We start from the raw sequence: 23,791 nt of genomic DNA on the forward strand, positions 1-23,791 counted from the left end.
AGTTTATTACACTTGAAAACTACAACGAAATTACAATAATTTAAACGTTTGCAGTAAGTAATAAATAGCGAAATTGCTGAGAAATTGTTAAATAAAGATCACATTTCGAAAAGGGGACAGTACTGCAATCCGTAAGATGTCAGTTTTCAGGATTAAATTTTGGAACTTTGGGTTAATTTTCTCATAAGTAAAATAAAAAACAAGAAATCTTAAGTCATCCTTCTATTTAAAATTAATTCAACACTTCTAAATTAAAAATCCTGAGTTTTTTTGCAATTTTTATGTGTGGGACATCCCGTGAATTGGATTGTAGACATTTTGGCGAAAATGCCCATAAAACTTCTGACTTCGTAGAATGGCTTCACTCTGTGGGCTTCACAGAATGGCTTCGTAGTAAGTTACTAATACTTAATCTGTTTCGTAGTATGTTGCATAGTCTGTGTAAACTGTAAGGTGCTTTTTTGATTTTTGACATTGGCGTGACATTGACTTGTTTAGGTTAGGTTTATTTATAAATATTTGTCTATATTTGTTCAGTCTAGTAAATTTATGCAAAAGTATTTTTATGTTATTCAACTTATATTCTGCCTGAGGTCATTTTAGATTTTGTCATCAACAATTCTGTATTTGTTTTACATATTATGACAGTTTTAAATATAATGAAGAAAATAAACAAAAAAATACCTGGTATTCTACCTCCGCCTCCTAAAAGCGAGATTGATGGAAAAATAGCCGATTTATCTTCTAAAACTATGGCAGAATTACTTGAACTAAGAGATCGCCAGCTGAAACTATTAAACAATAAGCCATTTATAAGTAAATTAGCAGATAAAGGAGCAAAAATTCAAGCATTCTATGACAAAATCTTAGCAGAAATAAAAGCCAAAGAAGAAGAAGAGCAGACTTGTAATTTATTCAGTAATATGAAGTTGAACTCAATTGATAAGAATTCGGTGCAAGATATAGAATGGCAAGGTAAAATAGAACAAAACAAAAATACCTATCTTGATTCTGATGACGACAGTGAGCCAGAAGACGTTTTACATATATTAAGTCAGAAAACAACAGAAGAAAAGAAAGTTAAAGTTCTCAGACCTGAAAAACCACTCATTACACCAGAAGATCTACTCAGTATTGGAGAAGTCCCACATGTTAAATATATTGTTGAGAAAACTGAAAATAAAAACGTTAAACCAAAAACAACAGGTCACTTCAAGCCATATAAGACAACAACATCAGATGTACACAATCCCGAAAAGGAGATACAGAGAAAAAAGCATAAATATTGGGAGGTTACTGCAGCGACACCTCCACCTATAGTTCATGGTCCAGCAAAAGTACTTAGTTTGGAAGAATCATTAAAACTACAGCAAGACTATTATGTTCACTTAAAAGAAATAGAAGCGATGCATGCAGCTGAGAAACTGTTAGCAAGAGTGGGTGTGAAGATGCCTGCTTTACCGGATGATACATCTAAATTTGGTGCCTATAGAAGTACTGAGCGAGATAGTGATGATTCAGAATCTGAATCAGACCCCGAAGGCAGTGATAAAGAGGTTCATGATGATGAGCCAGAGCGGGGCGGTGTTATTTTCACAGTCATGAACTGATTAAGAACATCTATATTTTTGATAGTTGTCTTGGTATAGCAGTAAGCGCAACAACATGAGACTGTAAAAAAAGTTAGATGGAAAAAAGAATTTATCAATTGGCTGGTACAAATTAAACTGAAGAATATTATTTGAAATCTCTCATACTTTCTTACCTATACAATTGTAAATTGAATCAGTATTTCCATTTTTAATTTTTAATGTAATTAAATTAAATATTACATTACGGCTTCAGTCATTGTCAGTATACCTACATCCATTATAAACTTGTTAGGTACTATCTATTTGCATACCAAATAAGATTCATATCTACTTTAATAAGAAAATAAAATTATTTAGAATCTGAATTGATTAAATATTATTTATTGCACATAATATTTTATTTTCAAATATCCCATAAATCATAATCTCTAAGAACTTTTTTAATTAATATTCCCAAATCCCATTGAGTAAAAAGAACGAGAAATTATGAATAAAACACCTCATATCGATTTTTTTTTTCAATTCAACTTAGGTATTTTCATTGACTGAAAAAACCTATAAAAAATCTCGTAAATAAGGACTTTGCCTTGTGTCGCGGTCGGATTGGCGAGTTGAAGCCTACCAATTAATTTTTATTTTTATGTAACCCATACATAATTACATGTACATAATTACAATTTTTTTATATTAATTCAAAATTAATCTTCTTTTTCCCACGCACAATAAAATAATAGCACACGGGAAAAGCAGACGATTACAAAGAAAATCATTATAATAATAAATAGGTACATATTATGAATTTACATTTTTATTTATGCGCCGCTACCTGAAATAATATATGAATGAAATAACGTCGAAAAACGTTTTTTATTCAATTTCATTTTATCTAATTAAGCCTATGCCTATGATCATATTAAAAAAAATAATACAATACTGGGAGCTTCCAGTTTCCACGGCACTACCCGGACCCGTACCGCTTTCCGCATCCGGCCTTCATTCATTGTATCGTGTGCGGTGGATATCGTTCTTCGTTCGTTTCGTTTCGGATTCATTCGCGTGTCCGCGCGCGCAACGCATTCACGTATTGACGTGAACGGTATTGTGTTTGTGAAAAAGTTCGTAATATTAAAAAAATGGCACCAACTTCTAACTCTGTTATGGGCATTGATGATGACCAGCGCTTCGCTTTAATGAAGGTATGTAAAGACAAAATATATTAGCTAAGCTTATTACACTGGCCGTAGCGTCAAGCAATGTAGGTTTAGGTTACGGTAAATCTATGTTTATTAGAGATGTAGGCGCCGGTGAATCAAATATTATAGTAAATTTCCCTTCAAAACTAGGTTTGCTGCAGCTCTCACTATCAAAACATACAATTTCTTGTTAGCGAATTAAATAGTTCTATTATGGAATATGTATAACTAATAATAAATATGAAAAATCTCGATTTAATTTGTAAGTACTTAAGTACTTTAAAAAATTAAAAAATTACATTTTTATTCTTTATATGTAATGATTATTTAAAAAAAATATAAAAAGCGCATCTCTACATACCTACCTATTATTATTTTAGAAGCGTTCGCTCAGTGACGCTAAAATCTTATAGGTAACTATATAAAAATTAAAAATGAATCCCAAAATGTGTTGGTAAGCGCATAACTTGAGAACGGCTGAACCTATTTCGAATATTCTTTTTTTATTATATTCCTTGAAATACGAGGATGGTTCTTATGTAGAGAAAACGTAAATATGTACCACGGGCGAAGCCGGGGTGGACCGCTAGTTAAAAAATAAATATAAAATGTACAATTACCTACCTACCTAAAAACATAACTCAGCTTCAGGTACAGTCGGATAAAAACAATTGCGTAATTAAAAAAACGACGTGTGGCACTCGGGGACTGCCGCGGTAAAGCTATTGCATGCTATGCCTTCAAGCCACATCTCCGCCCGTCGGAGTGGGGAGCGTGAGGTTTTTTCGTTACGGAATTTCTCGATTCGGTCCCCGCGCTCAAGGCCCGCGATAGAAGCTATGCAATGCAATAGCTTAAAAAAAATACCTAGGTATGTACGTGAAACGCTAACGTTATCGTAAGCATTATCGCTTCGTTTGTGATATTTACATAAAAATTATATTGATATCATAATATAATATGTTATCATTGTTAATTTGTTAATGCATCTAAATAGGTAAGAATATTATTATCTTTAACATTAGGTATATCAGATTGATGTTATTGTAGAAATTATTACGAGACATTATTTCATTTAGTTTGCGTCAGTAATTACGATGAAGGCGATAATGATGGTAACAATGGTAAATTATTAAGACACAAAAAGCATCATTTGAATTACAATATTAGAGACTGAATCACGACTGGTGATAAGTTTTTTTTTTATATTTAGGTTTTATTTATTAGATATCAATTAGTGACGTACCTATTAGTTAAGATAAGGATAAGTTTATTGTATACCAAAGGAAAACAGCAAAATAGGATAATAATTATTGTACATACACGTACATAGGTGCAGTCTTATCACTGACAGTGACAAGAAGCTGACAAGTGATCTCTACCAGATAGCATAAGTGTGTAGACATACTTATACTTGAAAATAAGTAAAATACATATTTTCTCTATTATATATAAATCTCGTGTCACAATGTTTGTCTTCAATGGACTCCTAAACCACATAACCGATTATAATGAAATTCGCACACTATGTGCAGACTGCAGTTCGATCCAACTTGAGAGATAGGATAGTTTAAACATGTAGGTACCACGGGCGAAGCCGGGGCGGACCACTAGTCTATTATATATAAATCTCGTGTCACAATGTTTGTCTTCAATGGACTCCTAAACCACATAACCGATTATAATGAAATTCGCACACTATGTGCAGTTCGATCCAACTTGAGAGATAGGATAGTTTAAACATGTAGGTACCACGGGCGAAGCCGGGGCGGACCACTAGTCTATTATATATAAATCTCGTGTCACAATGTTTGTCTTCAATGGACTCCTAAACCACATAACCGATTATAATGAAATTCGCACACTATGTGCAGTTCGATCCAACTTGAGAGATAGGATAGTTTAAACATGTAGGTACCACGGGCGAAGCCGGGGCGGACCACTAGTCTATTATATATAAATCTCGTGTCACAATGTTTGTCTTCAATGGACTCCTAAACCACATAACCGATTATAATGAAATTCGCACACTATGTGCAGTTCGATCCAACTTGAGAGATAGGATAGTTTAAACATGTAGGTACCACGGGCGAAGCCGGGGCGGACCACTAGTACCTAATAAAAATCAAATAAACGAGACTTTTTAATGGATGTTTCTTGCGATTTATTCATTGTATTATTTAAACAAATAAGCTGTTTCGAACAATTTACACCGGGATAAGTATACTATATTAAACATAATACATAATTCTCGCGTAACATCTAAAATATTAAAATATTATCTACGTAATAAAATAAAAATTATTTTGTTAGCTATCCTTAGTTGTAACAAACTGCTCAAGTTGTGTTTTCTCAACAGTAGGTAACCTAGGTATGTCCTTCCAAAAAATTCCACTCATTTACTTATCTAAAATTTTAATTAATCTATTCAAAGAAGAACATTAGACAAAAGATAACCAGCAACTTAGGTGGTGTCTGGTGACTGTTAACAAAATATAGATATTACAATACAATTTAGTAATCCATACTAATATTATAAATGCGAAAGTAACTCTGTCTGTCTGTCTGTTACTTAATCACGCCTTAACTACTGAACCAATTTGCATGAAATTTTGTATAGAGATATTTTGATACCCGAGAAACCCGGAAATCCCACGAGAACGGGAACTATGCGGATTTTTCTTTGACTGCGCGGGCGATGCCGCGGGTGGAAAGCTAGTTTCTATATTTTATTTTAGAACTTTAAAAAGTAATAGTAAAAGAAGTAATTTCAATATTTAAAATAGATATCTATTACCTATATATACTTAATGCGTTGATAGTATTATTGTATACATATTGTGTATAGCAACAACAATATAAGTATTTTACAAATGAACAACATGTTAGGTATTCATATTTCGTGGTTTCTAAAATATTTTGGACGCAATTATCATACTTTTGAATGCTCATTAGAAAGTAATGCTTGCCTCGCTGCCTGTATGATGCATCAAAAAAATATATCAAAGCACTAGCGGTCCGCCCCGACTTCGCCCGTGGTACATATTCACGTTTTCTCTACTTAAGAACCATCCTCGTACTTCAAGGAATATAATAAAAAAAGAATTAAAGAAATCGGTTCAGCTGTTCTCATCGACCACACAACCACGTGTGGTTGTGTGGTCGATGGCTGTTCTAAAGTTATGCGCTTACCAACACATTTTGGGATTCATTTTTATATTATAAGATAATATTTAAATTATTTCTGTATTTTGTATTAGTTATTTTAAACCATTGTCACAGAAATACAGTAAATAATAGTTAGAACGCCAACAACAATAATATTGAAGAATGAAGATGCGACATCCACGCGGCTTCGCCCGCTTTCTCTAAAACCTAATAAATTATATACTACAACCTCCCTCTTGAACTCTCTTTTACTATGTCTTGAATCACTCCATCTAGCTCTTTATATTAAAAAAACGCATCTAAATCCGTTGCGTAGTTTAAAAAATTTAAGCATACATAGTGATATAAGGACATAGAAAGCTACTTAGTTTTAATACTATGTAGTGATTTGATATTAACTACAATCTAGCAGTGGCGTAGCTAGGAAGACAAGGGCCCTGATGCATAGGGAAAGAATCGGGCCCTCCTCCTCCCCTCTTTCCGCGTAGTTTGAACTTATATTTGCCTTCAAAATTATTGATAAGAATAAGAATAGAAAACAGTAAGTGAACTTATCTCTAGTAGGCTAAATCCATACGTCGTCTCTATTAGACTGTCCATGTGTTTAATAGAAGAAAAAGGGAATAAATAAACAACGACGCACATGACAATATAGAATATTTATTATACAGATGAGATTAATTAATGGAAAAAACGATTTTTAACAGAATTCTCCGCCCAATTCACAATCTCTTGCGCGCTTTAATTTTTGCGAATTCGTCTATAATTTCACTCAAATCCAAGTTTGATGCCGCCTCATCTTCTATTGCAATTAACGATAAATGTCGGAGGCGAACTTGTCGAATGCTGTTTTACTGGAAACATTGATGAATTTAGTGTATCGAACTGTAAACAATCCAGTGTAACTGTTAAAATCTCAGTTTGGACTGGAAAATTCTCTGTTACACTGTAAAATGAAGTGGGTACCCCGTTGTTTAAGCAGTTTACACTGCGATATTTACTGTTTCTTTTTTCCGTGAAGTAGCTCATTTGTTTTGAATTTGAGTTTAGAATAACGTTGTTTATTTTTTGTTGTCGATCATGTTGAGAGCTATCATAGATTATACGGTTACCGTTGTGCTGCAATCGGTATCGAATACATATTTTGTCATTGGAAATTTTTTTAGCGAAAATGAGTTCTAGCAGAATTTGGTGCCGGATGGATGGATGTGCGGAATAGAAATCATAGCATTAGTAGTGATAGTGGTGATACTTGATGAAATAAGGCTGGTAATAGGGAATTACGAATTACAACAGTCAGCGACACAAGTCACAACTAGCGTCAACTATTGTAGTACGTCCCAGACCCCAGAAAGTTGAAAACATCGCCACAAATATCATAATTGAGAACTCATGCAAGGCAAGATCGAATTAAAGTTTCATTAAAAAGTTGATGGGTGGAATTGGCGAATTGGTCTCACTACCGTCAAGCACGTGAGCTTATCGCTGATCCAATGTACTACGGGCGTACTCATCAAAACTACCAAATAACCGAACTAACGATAACAAACAGCACATGCCTATCGAGGACGCTTGGCGCATGTGTTGGAAACAAGGTTGGAAATGTTGAATAAGGAGTTCTATAATTGTTGATTTGAAAAAAAAAAATAAAAAAATGGCTCGAGCCTGCTCACAAGATTTTTTTTTATTTACTTAAAAAAATATATTTAAATTGTTTTTTTTTTCAAATCTGAGGTTTGAGGGCCCCCTGAGCTCCGGGGCCCTGGTGCACTGCACCACCTGCCGGCCATATGATAGCTACGCCACTGCAATCTAGATGACACTATGTTTGTATTAGCGCATGTTAGAACTCTATTTTCATAAAAAAAAATCAAAAGATTTGTTCTGTTCGCAATAATAAGGTTTAGCCTCTTCTTTTCCCTCTCTCTATTTTCGACTCTAGGTACTCATCTTTATTTCTGTCAATCTATAAATATTGTATTCTTAAGTACGTACTGTCATTAAAGTAATAAATATTGCTACTTTATTATTATCGATAATATAAACTGGCTTGCATACTGCAGTTAAGGCCTAAGGGTCACGGCCACCATTGTTAAAGACGAGGTATTATATCATTGTATTGTACCATAATAATTCTTTGCTTGCATCTAGTTCAAAAGCTAAATATATTGTGTGAATTTAAATTAATTTTATGAGTATTTGGTTAACACAAATGCATGCATACTACATACATGCATTTTTATCCTTATATTAAGAGATCCTCTTACGGACTACGGTACAGTTACATCAAATTAACGAACGCTCTTTCTAACCCCACTATGTCAAATTCTTTTAGTGTGAACAGGCGTAGAGCATTCTTTCGGTGTGCTTAGTGCGTTCGAAAAGATTCTATGCAATGTTCTTATACTACACAAAACTGAATACGAGTTTTCGTTTACTCTTTAAAGATAGAGAAGACGAAAGAATGCTCTTGCTCTAGCTCTATGTTCGTTTGGTCTCAATGCACCGTTAATATATTATTATTTGTAAATAACATAAAAAAATCACGAATATATCCATTCTGGTACCAATTTAACTTTCGAAATTTAAATAAATATATTCAAGGTTTAAAAAATCAGGTTGAGCAAAATCTCATAAATGGTAAATGCTACGCAAATAGGTCTACATAAAGTCGCGATAATATTGTCAATTTTAAAAGGTCATTGTTTTTTACAACGTTATTTTTTAAGATTTGCGAGTTATTTCAATGAGAACTATGTGAACATTTTTTTGGCATAGACCGTACGATTAAAGTAGGTCATAGACCATATAGTATCTATTCTTTACAACGGAGGATTAAGTAATTAATTATACATAAGTAGGTATATAGGAATGGAGGTTTGTGAAAGGATGGTAATTTAATTTTTTCTGTTTATCTACGCTGGCTAATTAATATTAAGGATGCTGGATTGATAGAAATATTATTTAAATTAGAATAAAACATTTAAAATATTATATAATATATTTAAAAATTTTGCGCTGCGGTCGACCCGCAAACTGCAATAATTATCTATTAACCCGAAAAAAAATAGAGAAAGCTATTTGGTCATTAATAATAACTGTTGTGTGAAATAATGAAGTTGTATTTTTTTTTTAGTTAGAAACAAAATAAAAAAGATTTTTTCTACGCAGCAACGAGAGGTTAAACCCAATAACAATTTTTATTCCGCTTTTGGCGTTATTGACAAATGATCTCAACATGTTAACAATTTAAAGGAAAATAAAATAAAAATACTAGCACTTAGCAGTAATAAATGCTAATTGAAGTACACCAAGAAACATGCACAGTAAAGCTCTTATTGTTGTTAACATCCGTGGAAGATGTGAAGGCTTTTTACATCACAGTACAAATTTGAAGAAATACGAAAATGTAGGAAAATACCACAGACAACAGTGCATATGTATACAGTAGAAATACTTTTGAGGTGCACGGCCGCGGCGGCACTTTCAATTTTTCACGGTCTTTTATAGCGCGGTTCGCTCCGTTTGTCCACATGAGATCAAACAATAGTATCATTGGACATTTAGGTAATAAGAAACAATAAATTGAAGCCTTCTAGGTACGTAAAGATTACCTACTAATAAGTTAATAACTAATGCGATTTTGAATTATGAAATAAGTCCGTAGGTAGGTACCTACTGCTGAAGCTACATAGAATATGTATGATAATCTTTTGTTTATGTTATCTTTTTTTAGTAGTTTCGTAAAATATTGTGTAGATTTAATATTTTCATTCTTTAAAACAAAAGGAAACGGCGTGTATTAAAAACGTAAATAATATTAGCATGGATGTCATTGCCAACACAAACTCACGAAATGCGTTGAAATAAATACAGTGCCGGCGTGAGTCCAAAATAACAAATATTTAAAACTAGCTGTGCTCCGCGGTTTCACCCGCATTGCTCCGCTCCTGTTGGTCTTAGCGTGGTGACATAATATAGTCTTTCTCGATAAATGGGCTATCTAACACCGAAATAATTTTTCAAATCGGACCAGAAGTTCCTGAGATTAGTGCGTTCAAACAAACAAACTCTTCAGCTTTATAATTTTAAAAAGTTTGGAAAATCCAAAAGTGCACGCCTCATAATCTCATCCTTTACAATAAAATTGATTATTTATAAAGGTGTATATAATATAAGTATGTAGATACACTTGTTCTCATGTGCCAATGCTCTTGTACTGTCTCAAATTCGTTCGCTGAATATTTTAGTTCTGTATTTTTGCAAAATTCTCCCCGCTTAAACGTCGAAGAAGCTTTACAAATTTCTGATTCAAACTTTAATGATTCTTTATATGTAAAAATTGATAAATTTAAACCTTCTGAGTTAAAACAGGTCAGTAAAAAATTAAAGTCGCATTCTGCCGCCGGACCGGACGGTATCCCGCCCTTCGTAGTTAAGGATTGTATATCGGTTTTTCTGAGTCCCTTGTTACACATATATAATTTATCCATAGAGCAGTCATTATACCCCGCTGTATGGAAAATTTCCCGTGTGACTCCCATACAAAAAAATAGTGATAACTGTGATATAACTAACTATAGACCCATAGCCGTGTTGTCGACATTTGGTAAGTTATTTGAGATGCTACTTAATAATCGAATTAAAAGACAAATTGAACCTCATTTGAGTGATTGTCAACATGGGTTCAGATCCAAGCGATCGACAACAACTAATCTCACAAATTTTGTAAGCTATGTAAACGCACGTATGGATGAAAAGAAACAAGTTGACGTCGCCTATTTTGATTATCAAAAAGCTTTTGATAAAATAGACAACGACATACTATTATATAAATTTGCTCTATTTGGCTTCAATCCGAAGCTCTTACAATTTTTCGCTAATTACCTAAAAGATAGGAAACAGTATTTACAGTTAGGAAATTATAAATCATATATGTATTACACGAGATCGGGTATAAGTCAAGGCTCGAATTTAGGGCCAACCCAGTTTTTAATTTTAATAAACGATTTGCCAAATGTAGTCAGCACCGCTAGATGTCTGATGTTTGCTGATGACCTCAAGTTATACTTGACAGTTAATAACTTTACTGATCACCAGATGCTTCAAAACGATATAAATTCTGTTGCCCGGTGGGGTGTAGAAAATAGTTTGCTTTTCAACACTGAAAAGTGCAAAATAATGAGCTTTTCGCGCTCTCTAGTGCAACAAAACTTCAATTACAAACTAAATAATTTAAATTTGCAGCGCGTTTCAAATATAAAAGATTTAGGTGTCACCTTTACATCTCGCTTAGATTTTAAAGAGCATATAATTAACTTGTGTAACAAATCCCTAAAAACGCTAGGATTTATAATCCGTACTAGTCATAATTTTGATAATATTAAATGTGCCATCTCTCTTTATACCGCATATGTAAGAAGCAGCCTCGAGTATAATTGTACTATATGGGACCCCTATGAACATAAATATATTTTAAAGCTCGAAAAAGTACAAAAGAAATTTTGCAGATTTATTTATAAAAAGATGTACGGATACTATCCATACATTTATCCCTCCTTATTTGTTTATGGCATGACAGGCTTTATGTCACTGGAGTCGCGACGCAAATATTATATGCTAATACATATGTACCAACTGTTACACGGGGGCGTGGACAACCCAGACGCACTAGAGCAGATCTGTTTAAACGTTCCGCCTAAGATCATGTACAGCGTGGCGGGTCCTCTGGACGTGGGCCTGCGACGCCTTCGCGATTTGTTCACCGTCCAGTCGGGAGGGCGAACGAAGAGTGGTAGGAATGCTCCCCTTATACGAGGAATAAAGCTGCTCAATGACGTGCTCGCTCACAGCAATGAATGCGATATATTTTATTTAAGTTTATATAAATTTAAAAATATTATTGTGTTCTTTCTTAGTCATAAAAAATGATGTAATTTTAGTTAAGTAACTGCCTTGTAATGTTTTGGGTATACATACCTGTAAATTACTTGTGTTGAAAAATAAAGAATAAAAACAGTTGGAAAAGTAAAGAAAGCGGTACCGTAAGGGTTCATACGCACTATGCGGGTAGCCGCGTTGCGGGTAGCCGTCCGGCTGACCGCAAGCACAATTATGTACGTAATATTCATTTCTATGCGCACTGCGATGCGGCTACCCGCAGACCGCTCCGGTTGCTCGGAGAGCTGCGGCCCGAGTGACGGCCAGCCGGACGGTTGCTATACGCACTGTGCGGTTCAGTCTGCGGCTGCCCGCCATTGAGTGAGTGTGTGCACGTGGTTGCAAAATGCTTGCTCTCATCTCGTGTTTGCAAATAAGGATGCACCCAGTACTTCTTTCTTTGCTTTTCTTCTATACGTAACGTGTGTAAATGTAGTAAATAGCTGCAACTTCTTCCATTTCCATCTTTGAAATGGATCGACATGACCGCAAATCGCAACGGTTCTTCAACCGCACTATGCGGGTAGCCGCATTGCGGGTAGCCGTCCGGCTGGCCGCATTCGCAACCGCATCCTGCGGTCAGCCGGACGGCTACCCGCAATGCGGCTACCCGCATAGTGCGTATGAACCCTAATAATTGAGCTATTTTTCTTGTGGCCCCACCTAGATGTGAAACTGCGCAGGTTTAAGGGACTGACTACCAACTTATTTTTTTAAACCTTGGCTTATAGTATAAAGAATCGAGTTTATAATGGTGAATTTTAAGTACACTATAAATATAAAAAAAAATAAAATAAAGAATATATATAGATATACTAAAATTATGGAGAACAGTCGATATTTTTTTTTTGTTTATTTAATAACAATTAAACCACATCGAATCAGACCCTGAAAAATAAAAGGGTTCTATTCCTGAGCATACTCAAGCGTAAGAGAAAAAAAAAGACTCGATTAGTAAAGTATTTCGGTCGCTATCGTGTTAACAAGAAAATCCTCCGCACATACAGACACACGGACGTCCAAGACAGAACTTTTTTAAACTGTTTTTTAACTAGTTTAAATAACAAAAATGACATCAAAAATATCATGAATGTTAAAAATAGTGTTTTTTTCTTAATATGTGTGTGTATGTATTATCTTACAAGTGCAATGTATGATACATAAAGACATTTTAAGTTTGAAAAATCAGATGTTTTGCGCGAAGTGACAGTAGTACCCACCTCAACGCTTCGCTTATGAGGCGTGCAATAAATATTAAAATTAACAAGAAAGAGTCTTTAGCAAAAAGGGCCTTTGAAGTGATTGAAGCACAGTCTGCAGTCCCCTTACAACTCAAAAAACCGGCCAAGTGCGAGTCGGGCTCGCGCACAAAGGGTTCCGTAGCAGCAAATATAATAAATTACAGTTAAATCAACCTATCTCAAAAACTATAAGAGATACTTTGATCAAACCAAAAATCGTTGAAAGAGTTAATTAGCATGCATCACTTCTATTTTTTTTAGAATTTTATACCCCGTAGTTATAAAAATAGAGGGGGGGGACATACTTTTTACGACTTTGAGAGCTGATATCTCAAAAACCGTTCACTTTAAGAAAAATGTTTTTTAGAAAACTTTATATCATTTTAAAAGACCTTTCCATTGATACCCCACACGGGTATGTACATCGAAAAAAAAAATTTCATCCCTCAGTTACATGTATGGGGGGCCCCACCCCCAATTCTTTTTTTTACTATTTAGTGTCATATTTTTGTAGCGGTTCATACAACACATATTCCCATCAAATTTCATCACTGTAGTACTTATAGTTTCCGAGTAAATCGGCTGTGACAGACGGACAGACGGACAGACGGACAGACGGACATGACGAAACTATAAGGGTTCCGTTTTTGCCATTTTGGCTACGGAACCCTAAAAACTTCCTGAATATCATAATATGGTGCAATACGAGATTGTTACATATGTAAAATTACACGGACAATTAAATTCTGAAAATATATGAAATGTCCAAATGAGCTTACAGTGTTGTGTTTAATTGGTGTTGCAATTGTATGTATTATATCTTGACCTCGCTAGTTGTTTTAATAATAATTAGTGTTTGTCTCAAATTCCGATACAAGACCATTATTGTAAAACTACTTTTATGTGTTTTATATTAATTTCCAAACAAACATATTTAGATTTGCAAAAAAAAAAAATATTGTAAAAGGTGGGATGACGTAAAGAGAAATGTTAATTTTTTTTTGTTGAGACTTGAGAGCGACTTTTTCCCGTAGTAAGGCATCTCATGCTTTGATCACGCAGGCGAAGCCGAATCGGTAAGCTACACATTATCCTTGTGACACATCACACGCATGTCTATCTCTATTTGGCAACAAACGTCACGTGACAAACAATTGCAACAATACTTAATATTCCGTGCGACTTTGGCACGCTCGTTCAGGGACCTAGACAATTTTGTACGCTTGTAATATTATTATGAATTATAAGAAGATTATAAGCGATTAATACGATCGTTATCGCACTATTAAGAAATCAGTAAAGCTAACATACCTTCCCTATTCACAAAAAAATGAAAGGGATTGCATTTAAAAAATTTCGTATCGTATCGATCGTTTGGAAAGGAGAATTTAAAAAAGATCGTCTCATACAAATACACTTACAAACGAACATAAACTCTTTAAACTTTATTGTAATTTGTAGACAGTTATTTTTTTCAAATTCATGTCATTCAATTAAACGTACTTATTAATATGTAACAACCTATATGTACTTATAAAATGAGGTATTTGTAGATCCAAATATATTATACATACTTAAATAAAATTAAATCCTTTTTACATTTTTGATTTATATTCTCAGTATTTTACTATAATTATATTATACAATATTTCCTGGCTGTATTTATAAAAATAGTTTATTTTTAAAGTATCGTTTAATGCACTTAAAATGAGTACTCTGTTGCTGTAAAAGTATTTTATTATCTGTATGAATCTTTATAAATAATATACTTCTTGAAAATAACTGGTTTAGTAAATAGTTAGTTATTATAAGTTGAGAAGCACCGTGTATCAGCATTAAAACGAATATCAACAGTATATTTTATTATTCTTGTTAATAGAAGTTAAAAAATATTAAATAAAGCATTTACTAATCTATTAGTGATATCGCTCTTTTCAAGGTAATGTAACTTAATAGTTATAATAGAACTTTTTAATTCATAAGAACGTTTAATTAAGTTAGAAATAGTGCTCCAAAATTGTACTGATGTGCTATTTTTAGGTTTCCAAATATCAATATACAATATACTTTCCTTTACTTAATTTCTCTATGTACAACCGGTTGTCTGGAAGAAATCGCTATTTAGCGATAAGACCGCCGGCCGTTTGTTGTAATGTATCCTAGGCTAAGTCTCATTTTGTAATTTATATTGAGCAATAAAGCATAAATAAATAAATAAATACTATGCCTAAAGGTCGCCCAGTCGAAGGACCACAGGATAACCTTGGTCCTTTCTAAGATATGTGTGATTCGATTGACGTATTTTGGTATGAAAATAGCATTTATTTTATTTACTTACTTATTTTAATATCGTTATAACATTACATAATTTGTTGCTATGTGATTATAAAGAGCCTTTTCCTCATTATTCATTAAAGACAACAAAACATAATATATAATTATGTATTTAATATTTATTATTTATATAAGATACAAAATATTCTTTGATATAATGTATTAATCAAATGTTAATTACTTTAATGTTGCTACACCTTTTTTTAATAAATATACTGAATATTTATCTATACATATAATAAATCTGTAGAAGGGTCAATTCTGTACATTGAAAATATTGAAAAAATAAATAGCAGGGGGTGTTCCTGGATCGATACCAAACCCAAATATTTGATTAAAAAATTTTTTGTCTGTCTGTCCGTCTGTCTGTCTGTCTGTCTGTATGTGAAGGCATCACGTGAAAACTAACGGTTAGATTTCGATGAAACTTGGTATAATTATACCTTATTATCCTGGGCATAAAATAGGATACTTTTTATCCCGGAAAAATACTTAGAAAAAAAAATTAATCTTAATTTTTTCGCGCGGACGGAGTCGCGGGCGGAAGCTAGTATTTAATAAATTATTTAAGTACTTACCATAGTTAATGGGTCGTCACTCGTCGTCCTCTAAAATCTTCACAGAACATTAGACCAAAGGTCGGATCCGGTTTTGTTAAAATACTGTTAATTAATAAATAAACAAATGAGTTTAACACTTTTGCGGCATTACTATTGTTGCTTTTGAATATTTCAGAACAAAAAACGTTTTATTGTCTTATTATTTATTTTTACATATAAGGTACCCGCGGGTATTAAGGCCTAGCTAAGGAAAATTTGTAATAAAATGAAAAATACCCAACATAATCAACAAGTTTTATTATAAATCAGTCATGGACTTAAATTACTACAGAGTTTCAACAAAAAATAGCTTCTTTAGCTTAAAAACAAAAACAATATATAACTTTAAAAAAAACGCAGTCTGTAGGCCTTATTATACTAGGGTAGGGTAAAAAGGCCTATACTTTAAACTATTCAAAAATCAACTAATATTATGTAAATTGGTATTTTTGAGATCAATAATCATTAACATAAAGCAATAGGAAGCATAGTAGACTTAGAAAATTAAAGAAATTGTCTTTATTCGCATCCACCAGGACATTGAAACTCATCAGTATCTTCTGCAGTCAAACCAACACACTCTTCGTGGTACCACTTGGAGCATCGCGAGCATTGCCTCATTTTCATTTTTTCATTTAGGTACCTTTGACGGTAGTAGACTTACTTGCAGATATGTTTTTAGCTTTCTTAGGATTTAATGCCTTTTTAAACTTCGTTTTTTCTTTTCTACCTGTTTTAACGTCAGTAAAGTTTTCGTCTTGTTTATTTTTCCTTCTTTTGTTACCATTCACTTCTTTACTATTTATTTTCTCTTGATTAGCTGCCAGACTGCAGATGATTTCTGATTGTTCTTCTAGGAACCTTATATCTCTCTGCAGCCTTAAACGTACTCAAAATTCCTCTTTGTACTGCTCTAACAGCGGCGATCAGATCATCTTCTGACCACAATGCCCATTTGGGAGGCATCGTGACTTTAAGCACTGAAAACAATGATAAATAAATTGAAAATGTATATATCTACGTACATACTACCCACCAAAAACATTTCAAAAACGCGCTCCTTCTTATATAACAGTTTAAAAAAATTGAGTATAATAAGGCCTATAGTAAAATTTTATAGGCCTTATTATCCGGCAATCACGCGGTAACAGAAAAAAATAAAAAAAATATTTTTTACAACTATAAGTTCTTTAATACGGTGGCCTACGGACATGCATACATTAGTTAATAAACGGACAGTCAATACAGGCTTGTAAATATGATATTTTCAAAATAACTTACGTTTTACCGGAGCCAATTTTTATAATTCGTGCCACGTGACCGAATCGCTGAATGATTTCGACGACACTGGCGCGGGGTGGAGTGCAAGCGTTGGTAAACTACTTCGCAGCGACTTGTTTAAGCTCTGAGCTTGTGTGGGTCTAATCTTGATCGTCAACTACTGTATTTCGTACGTTTTTTGTTACTTAGGCCTTATTGCCCGACAGGCCTTAATACCCGCGGGTACCTTACATGTAAATTCTTATGCAATGTCTATGTACAGGGATTTCTTTCAAGGCATATTTCAAGAATTTAAAGTTAATCTTTGAAAATTCTTCTGTTAAATAATATAATTATTTTAAAAATAGTTAAAAACGCATATAATTATAATAATAACATTGAAAATAGGTCAAAATGAAATAAAGTAATGTAGAGTTCGGAGACGTTCTATAGGTTCGTTATAATATCCCTACTAAATCTTCATTCAAGCATCAAGGCAAAGATAATAACTTTGTGAGTAGGTAGTTTTTTTTCCTATAAAGAAAGAGTTTCTTAACGAAAAGAGGTAGAGTTTATACTCTACATTGTGTTCAAGATCTGGAAAAATCTAGCTTACATCAATCAATTCATCTCTACAAATGTCTATATAATTATACATGCTATTATGGCATCATCTATAAAGATAATAAATGTAAAACGGGGTCAAAATGAGATTACATTGAAGGTTTTTCATTTCCGTACATATATATATATATATCCGCAACGAGCATTTATGATTTGTAACATCATTTCTTATTACATCGTGATGCACCCGTTAACCTGATTTCAACACAAAAAGCAATAAAATAGCCATTATTAAAAAATAACAGACCTCTTAAAGATCCCTATTGTACTCTATTAACTTTTAACGCTTTTGTATTGAATGCCGTAAATCTTTAGATTCAAATAAAACCTCCAGTTATAGAATAAAAAGTACGTAATTATTTACCGTTATATCGATTTAAAAAAACTGCATTGATATAAAATAAAAACCTGACTAATAGTTTCGAATAAACTTGTCTTCATACAAGAATAAATTTGATTTATTCAAAATTTAACACCGTATGCCATTTAATATTATGCAGTGAACGGAAAAACACTTGTACCAAATTAACGAACCGTTAGAAAAGACGTTAATCTTCAACAGTTTTATTACAAACTTTCACTGAATGTCGAAAATATTAGAGAATTCCATAGTAATGGAAACAATTGTTTACCGAAAATATTAACAAGCAATAATTTTTATAGAAAAATTATGTACAAAATAGTAAGCACCAGAAGTATTTATTATGATGACATAAGAAACAATTTTTTTAGAATACGGAATTTTATTAAAATTCTTGCATTATGAATTTAATCAAGTGAAAGGAAGCAAATGTTATAGAATAGAAAACAAAACAGAGTGAGAAGTGCATTAAACTGCATTGACGAATATATTCCGCTGAAATACTTTCTGATTTTATTTGTAATGCACTGATTTTATTCATTACTCCTGTTTGAAGGTAAAATTTCAATTTAAGTGAAGATATCGGCGAGAAAAACAGCTTTTCTTTGTCTAAAATCGCTCCATTTTGTTCACAATAAAAAAATCAACAAAACAGTACAGAAAAAAAGATAGACAATAGAGACTGCCTTAAGCCATTCTTTATACTATGATCTTACCTTCATTAAGATCGATAACCTCGAAATATTTTGTTTATAATTTTTCAAACGGGCAAATTACCTTAAGATCAAATTAAGAAAATTCTTGACACGGTTAAGTTAAATGCACGCAAATCACAAATGCAGTGCTAGTGAAATCTAAACATAAATAACTTTCTAATACACGTCGACCATAAACAAATTATTATATAGAATTACGCTACATGTAGAGTATTTTAATATCTTTGGTTCCATTATGGTTGAAGGTCTTCGACATATGAGAAACAATACAATTTTAATACATGCAATTCTTTGTTCTATTCTTTATATTAATAATAATATAAAACTTATTGTTTTGTGTACATGCAGCGATAAGCAACACCGCTCAAAATAATATAACAATACCAACATTATTTTATACAGAAATGCTTAACTAATAAATGACAATAAATTCCTCTTTCTTTCTTTCTCATATTAGGTCATAGGTATATCGTCTCAAATAAATTATTATAATATTGTCTGTAAATAAATCAAATACCTATAATTATTCAGAAACAAACTTATTACATACTTACTTTGTATAGTTTAGTGAAAACTGTATGAAAATCCTTTTCTTTTTGAGTTAATCATGCTTCGTGAGCAGATAATATGAACTTTGTTGTAAACGCATAAACAGTTGCTAATAAAGCATACTCATACAATTCGTAAATAATATTCAAATGCAAGACTACTAACCTGCTTATAGTTATATACCACGATTACCACGTGTGTATTTAATAAATTAATGAAAATCATGAAAGTAAAACTTGCTTGGAAATAATAATATGATACCAGTTTAAAGTTTTCGGGTGATTGCTAATTCAAATCTATTTTAAGCGAGGTTCCTTGAAATGAAAATTGCATCATTTATTGTAACTACACGAAAAAAATGCCTTGTCGATAAAAATAGAAAACAAATTGATTTTGTTTCACGGTCATTTTAGTATCAGACTCGAGATGTAAAAGTTATCTCGTCCATTCAGAAAATAAATCAATAAATCAATAATTTTACTATCCAAAATAATATGATACATACAATATAGGAACAAGTTTCTTCCATTTGCATAAATTTTTTTACAAAAAAACAATTTTTTTAATAATTATACAATACAAATTATATAAATCACTGTTAAACATGCGTGTGTATGTGTGTTTGTGTGTGTGGGTGTGCGCGCGCGCGTGCGTGTGTGTGTGTGTGTATGTGTGTGTGTTTGGGTATGTGTGAGTAATTTAGATAGGTCTCTATACTTCCAACTTCAAAATCTCTTCCGTCTGAATATAATCAAGGCCTTGCATCCATACTTTTAGTGACTTTTTTAGTTTAATTTAGTTTTTTAGTTAAAATCTATATATAGAAAGTATAATTAGTAAACTATCTATCGATGTCAAAAAGCGTTTAAGCTATCTTTATTTTAAATAATTAATCTTTTAGAAAACCAGTCCACAATATAATACAGACAATTAAACACTGAAGGACAAGGTCAAATTATTTTAGTCAAGGAAGCTTTTATTCACGCATTTATGGCAGTTTTCTGTGTTGAACAATTATTTTAAATTATTTTTACGTGTTGTTTAGAGTGTGTGCTGCCCTTCGAAGGAATATATTTCCTTCCATCAGTATATTTAAGTACTTTTAAACGTCGTCTTCAATAAGTAATCCAATTTACTTGCATGGAAAAAGACCTATGCCACTAGCTATAATGGCGCAACCTCATTTTGAAATATTAACATTTTTTGCTCTCCATGCATAAAAATGATTATCGGAGGCCAACGAGCTTATTGCTTATCATACAACTCGTATGTTTACTGGAGAAATTAGGTCAAACTTTTGTCACACAAAAGCCACTTTGCGTAAAACTTATTTTTTCATAGACAATGACTAAATATAATAAATAAAATAAATATTTCAGGACAATTTTCACACACGGCACGATCTGATAATATGTACCTACAAGTACTATAGTATACGTATACAATTTGGTGTTCTCATTATTTTTTTTTTAATTTTATGTTAAAACGAAGTTGGTTAATATTTCTGAGTCAAGGACACACATAAATATTATGGAAAATTTAATAATAATTATAGTCTAACTGTTATATTATGTAGGTACTTTTAATTTATAATGTAGACCAAATGTAGACGAAAGACAGATTTTGGAAGACGTTTATTTAAAAGAGCGGAAACATGAGAAAATCTTCATCTGTTTGTTCATCTAATGAAAACAAAGGTATTATTTTTTTATTTTATTATTATTAGGTACATATTTCCTACAAAAACACCAACCATACATTTCCTCAATAAAACAAATCTAACAAGAAAACAATTTTTCGTATACATATTTTTATTGTTATTACATTTTCATAAATTATTATTATTTATTGTTGTTCAAACAATGAATTTACAAAAAGGAAGATAATTAAAAAGGGCATCATAATAATTTTCCACAAAACAATGTACCTTAATTCCCATGTCAATTGAAATAAATTGTATGAGTATTGAATGATGAAATTTTACTTTATTAAACGTGTTTGAATTTTAATTAATTGAGACATGAAAAAAAAAAGAAGTTATTCTTGTTATTTATTATTAAAACTTTTTGCTGCTATTAAAATATGAATTTTTTACTTTACCCAAAAATTTTATCGTATCTCGGTATCCTGTAAGGAATTTGATATACTTAGGTCTAAGAGATATATTATAGCCGGAACTAGCACATAGGATTTTTATCATTGTACCAAGAATGAAGCCGCGTGCTAGATGAATTAATATTTTCGAAACCAACGAACTATGTACTTTTATGGAGCACCGTATAATTTTCCTAATACTAGTTTATTAGAGATCTTTACCAATATTACGCTACCTTATTGCATCTCGCAAGTATTCACTTATTCATAACGGCTACATTTTGTAAGATTGTTGCTAATCTCACTGCAAGACGCAAGTATACTCCGATGTTTCGAAATTTTTATGTCGTACTTGGTTCCTAATTACTTGAATTACCTCAGCAAATAGCTAATATTGTACTTAAGAAAGAAAGAGTATTGGTTGTCCTGGCTTAAATAAACATTGATATTTAACCTACTTTCAAGTCAATTTAGAACGATTTGTTTATCTAAATGTAAATAATAAATGAGTTTATTTGATGTCTACAAGTTGGACAAATAAATAATTAATTTTATTTAAAAATATTGAACTGACTTTAGTATCGAAGTGGCAATCATATTTTGTCTGGTCGCAAAATTCGTAAACTGCAAATAAATGTACTTAATTGTAGTTTACTAATAAATGGTTACCTATTCAACAAATTCCTGCGAATGTGATTATAATATGCGATTTTTTAATACACATATTATCATCTAATAACAAGTGATAACTGCGTTAAAAACAACCGACTTCAAACTTGCACTTGCAAAATTTACAAATACCTACAGACAAAAATGCTCATAAAATAAAAACTACTGGGCCTATCCGAATAAAATTTTTATGGGACCAATTCGACACCATCCCGCATCGAACAAAACAAGAATCACGTAAATCGGTTCAGAAACCTCGGAGAAATCGGTGTACATACATAAAAAAAAAACATACTGGCCGAATTGATAACCTCCTCCTTTTTTTTGAAGTCGGTTAAAAAAGTAAATATAATAAATTGTTCATTTTAGCACTTTTTATGTTAACGTTTTGTTACACGAGAAAGTAACATTACCGCAAGCAATTAGTGAATAACTGTTTGATAATTAATCAAAAATGTAAATTTTTGTTGTCAAATAAATCGATGTCTGTCACTATGTATAATTTTGTAAATTTTTATATTACCTACCTATTCATAATCAAGTACCTACTTATAAAATTTAAAAAGCCTGATCAAATTAAACCTCCTCACATATCTTTTGTTTAATTACGATACCTATGAAAATAATAGTCATTACTTTCTTAAAATTGTATGCAATTAAATACACCAATTTGTCCATCCTCATGTACCATTAATAACAAACACTCGAGCGCATGCGCAATTTTATCGCTACCACAGATAATATAATAACAACTTTAAAACATTATGACTGGCCAGTTGGCTTGGTTTGTCTGCTCTGCCTTTCAAGCTACTGGTCGTGGGTTCGATTCCCACCCGGGGCAAATATTTGTGTGATGAACATATTTGCTCTGTGTCTGGGTGTTAATCTATAATATAAAAATGAATCCCAAAATGTGTTGGTAAGCGCATAACTTGAGAACGGCTGTACCGATTTCGATAATTCTTTTTTTATTATATTCCTTGAAGTACGAGGATGGTTCTTATGTAGAGAAAACGTAAATATGTACCACGGGCGAAGCCGGGGCGGACCGCTAGTTATCTATATTTTAAGTATTTATTTAAAATTACATATATAATATTATGTATGTTTATTTCCATAACACAAACGAAAGCTTAGTATGGGATCAGATCGCGCCGTGTGTGAAAATTGTCCCTAAATACTTACCTATTTATAAAAAAAAAAATTTTATTTATTATTCACAATGTATATGTACTGCTCTTTTAATTTAATACAATTTCAACACGAATTATAGATGATAATCCTCAAACAGTAATGGCAAGGATAAAAACTGCTTACATTACGATTACATTACCGGCCTATTACGAAACTGCGGGCAAGGTCAAGGCGCATGCGCTTGCGCAAGTGCAGTGGACATCGTCCTCTTGCAGCATAATTACTTTATGAAAATTATATTACACTAGCTGTGCACC

General features: G+C 32.4%; 2 protein-coding genes across 2 annotated transcripts in view; both read left to right on the forward strand.

The window, feature by feature from the left end:
• Window positions 1-502: 502 nt before the first annotated feature.
• LOC123691397 lies at window positions 503-1,980 on the forward strand. The gene has a single exon (XM_045635767.1). The coding sequence runs from the start codon at window positions 642-644 to the stop codon at window positions 1,608-1,610; it is 969 nt and encodes a 322-aa protein (XP_045491723.1). The 5' UTR covers window positions 503-641; the 3' UTR covers window positions 1,611-1,980.
• A 659-nt stretch (window positions 1,981-2,639) lies between these two features.
• The window catches only part of LOC123690823 (SEC14-like protein 2), a 37,436-nt gene continuing 16,284 nt past the window's right edge, over window positions 2,640-23,791 (forward strand). Inside the window, exon 1 of the mRNA XM_045634894.1 lies at window positions 2,640-2,788. Coding sequence (XP_045490850.1) covers window positions 2,726-2,788 — 63 coding nt within the window. The 5' untranslated portion in view covers window positions 2,640-2,725. The remainder of the gene's footprint in view (window positions 2,789-23,791) is intronic.

This window comes from Colias croceus, chromosome 4, assembly GCF_905220415.1.
Source record: "Colias croceus chromosome 4, ilColCroc2.1".
Lineage (NCBI taxonomy): Eukaryota > Metazoa > Arthropoda > Insecta > Lepidoptera > Pieridae > Colias > Colias croceus.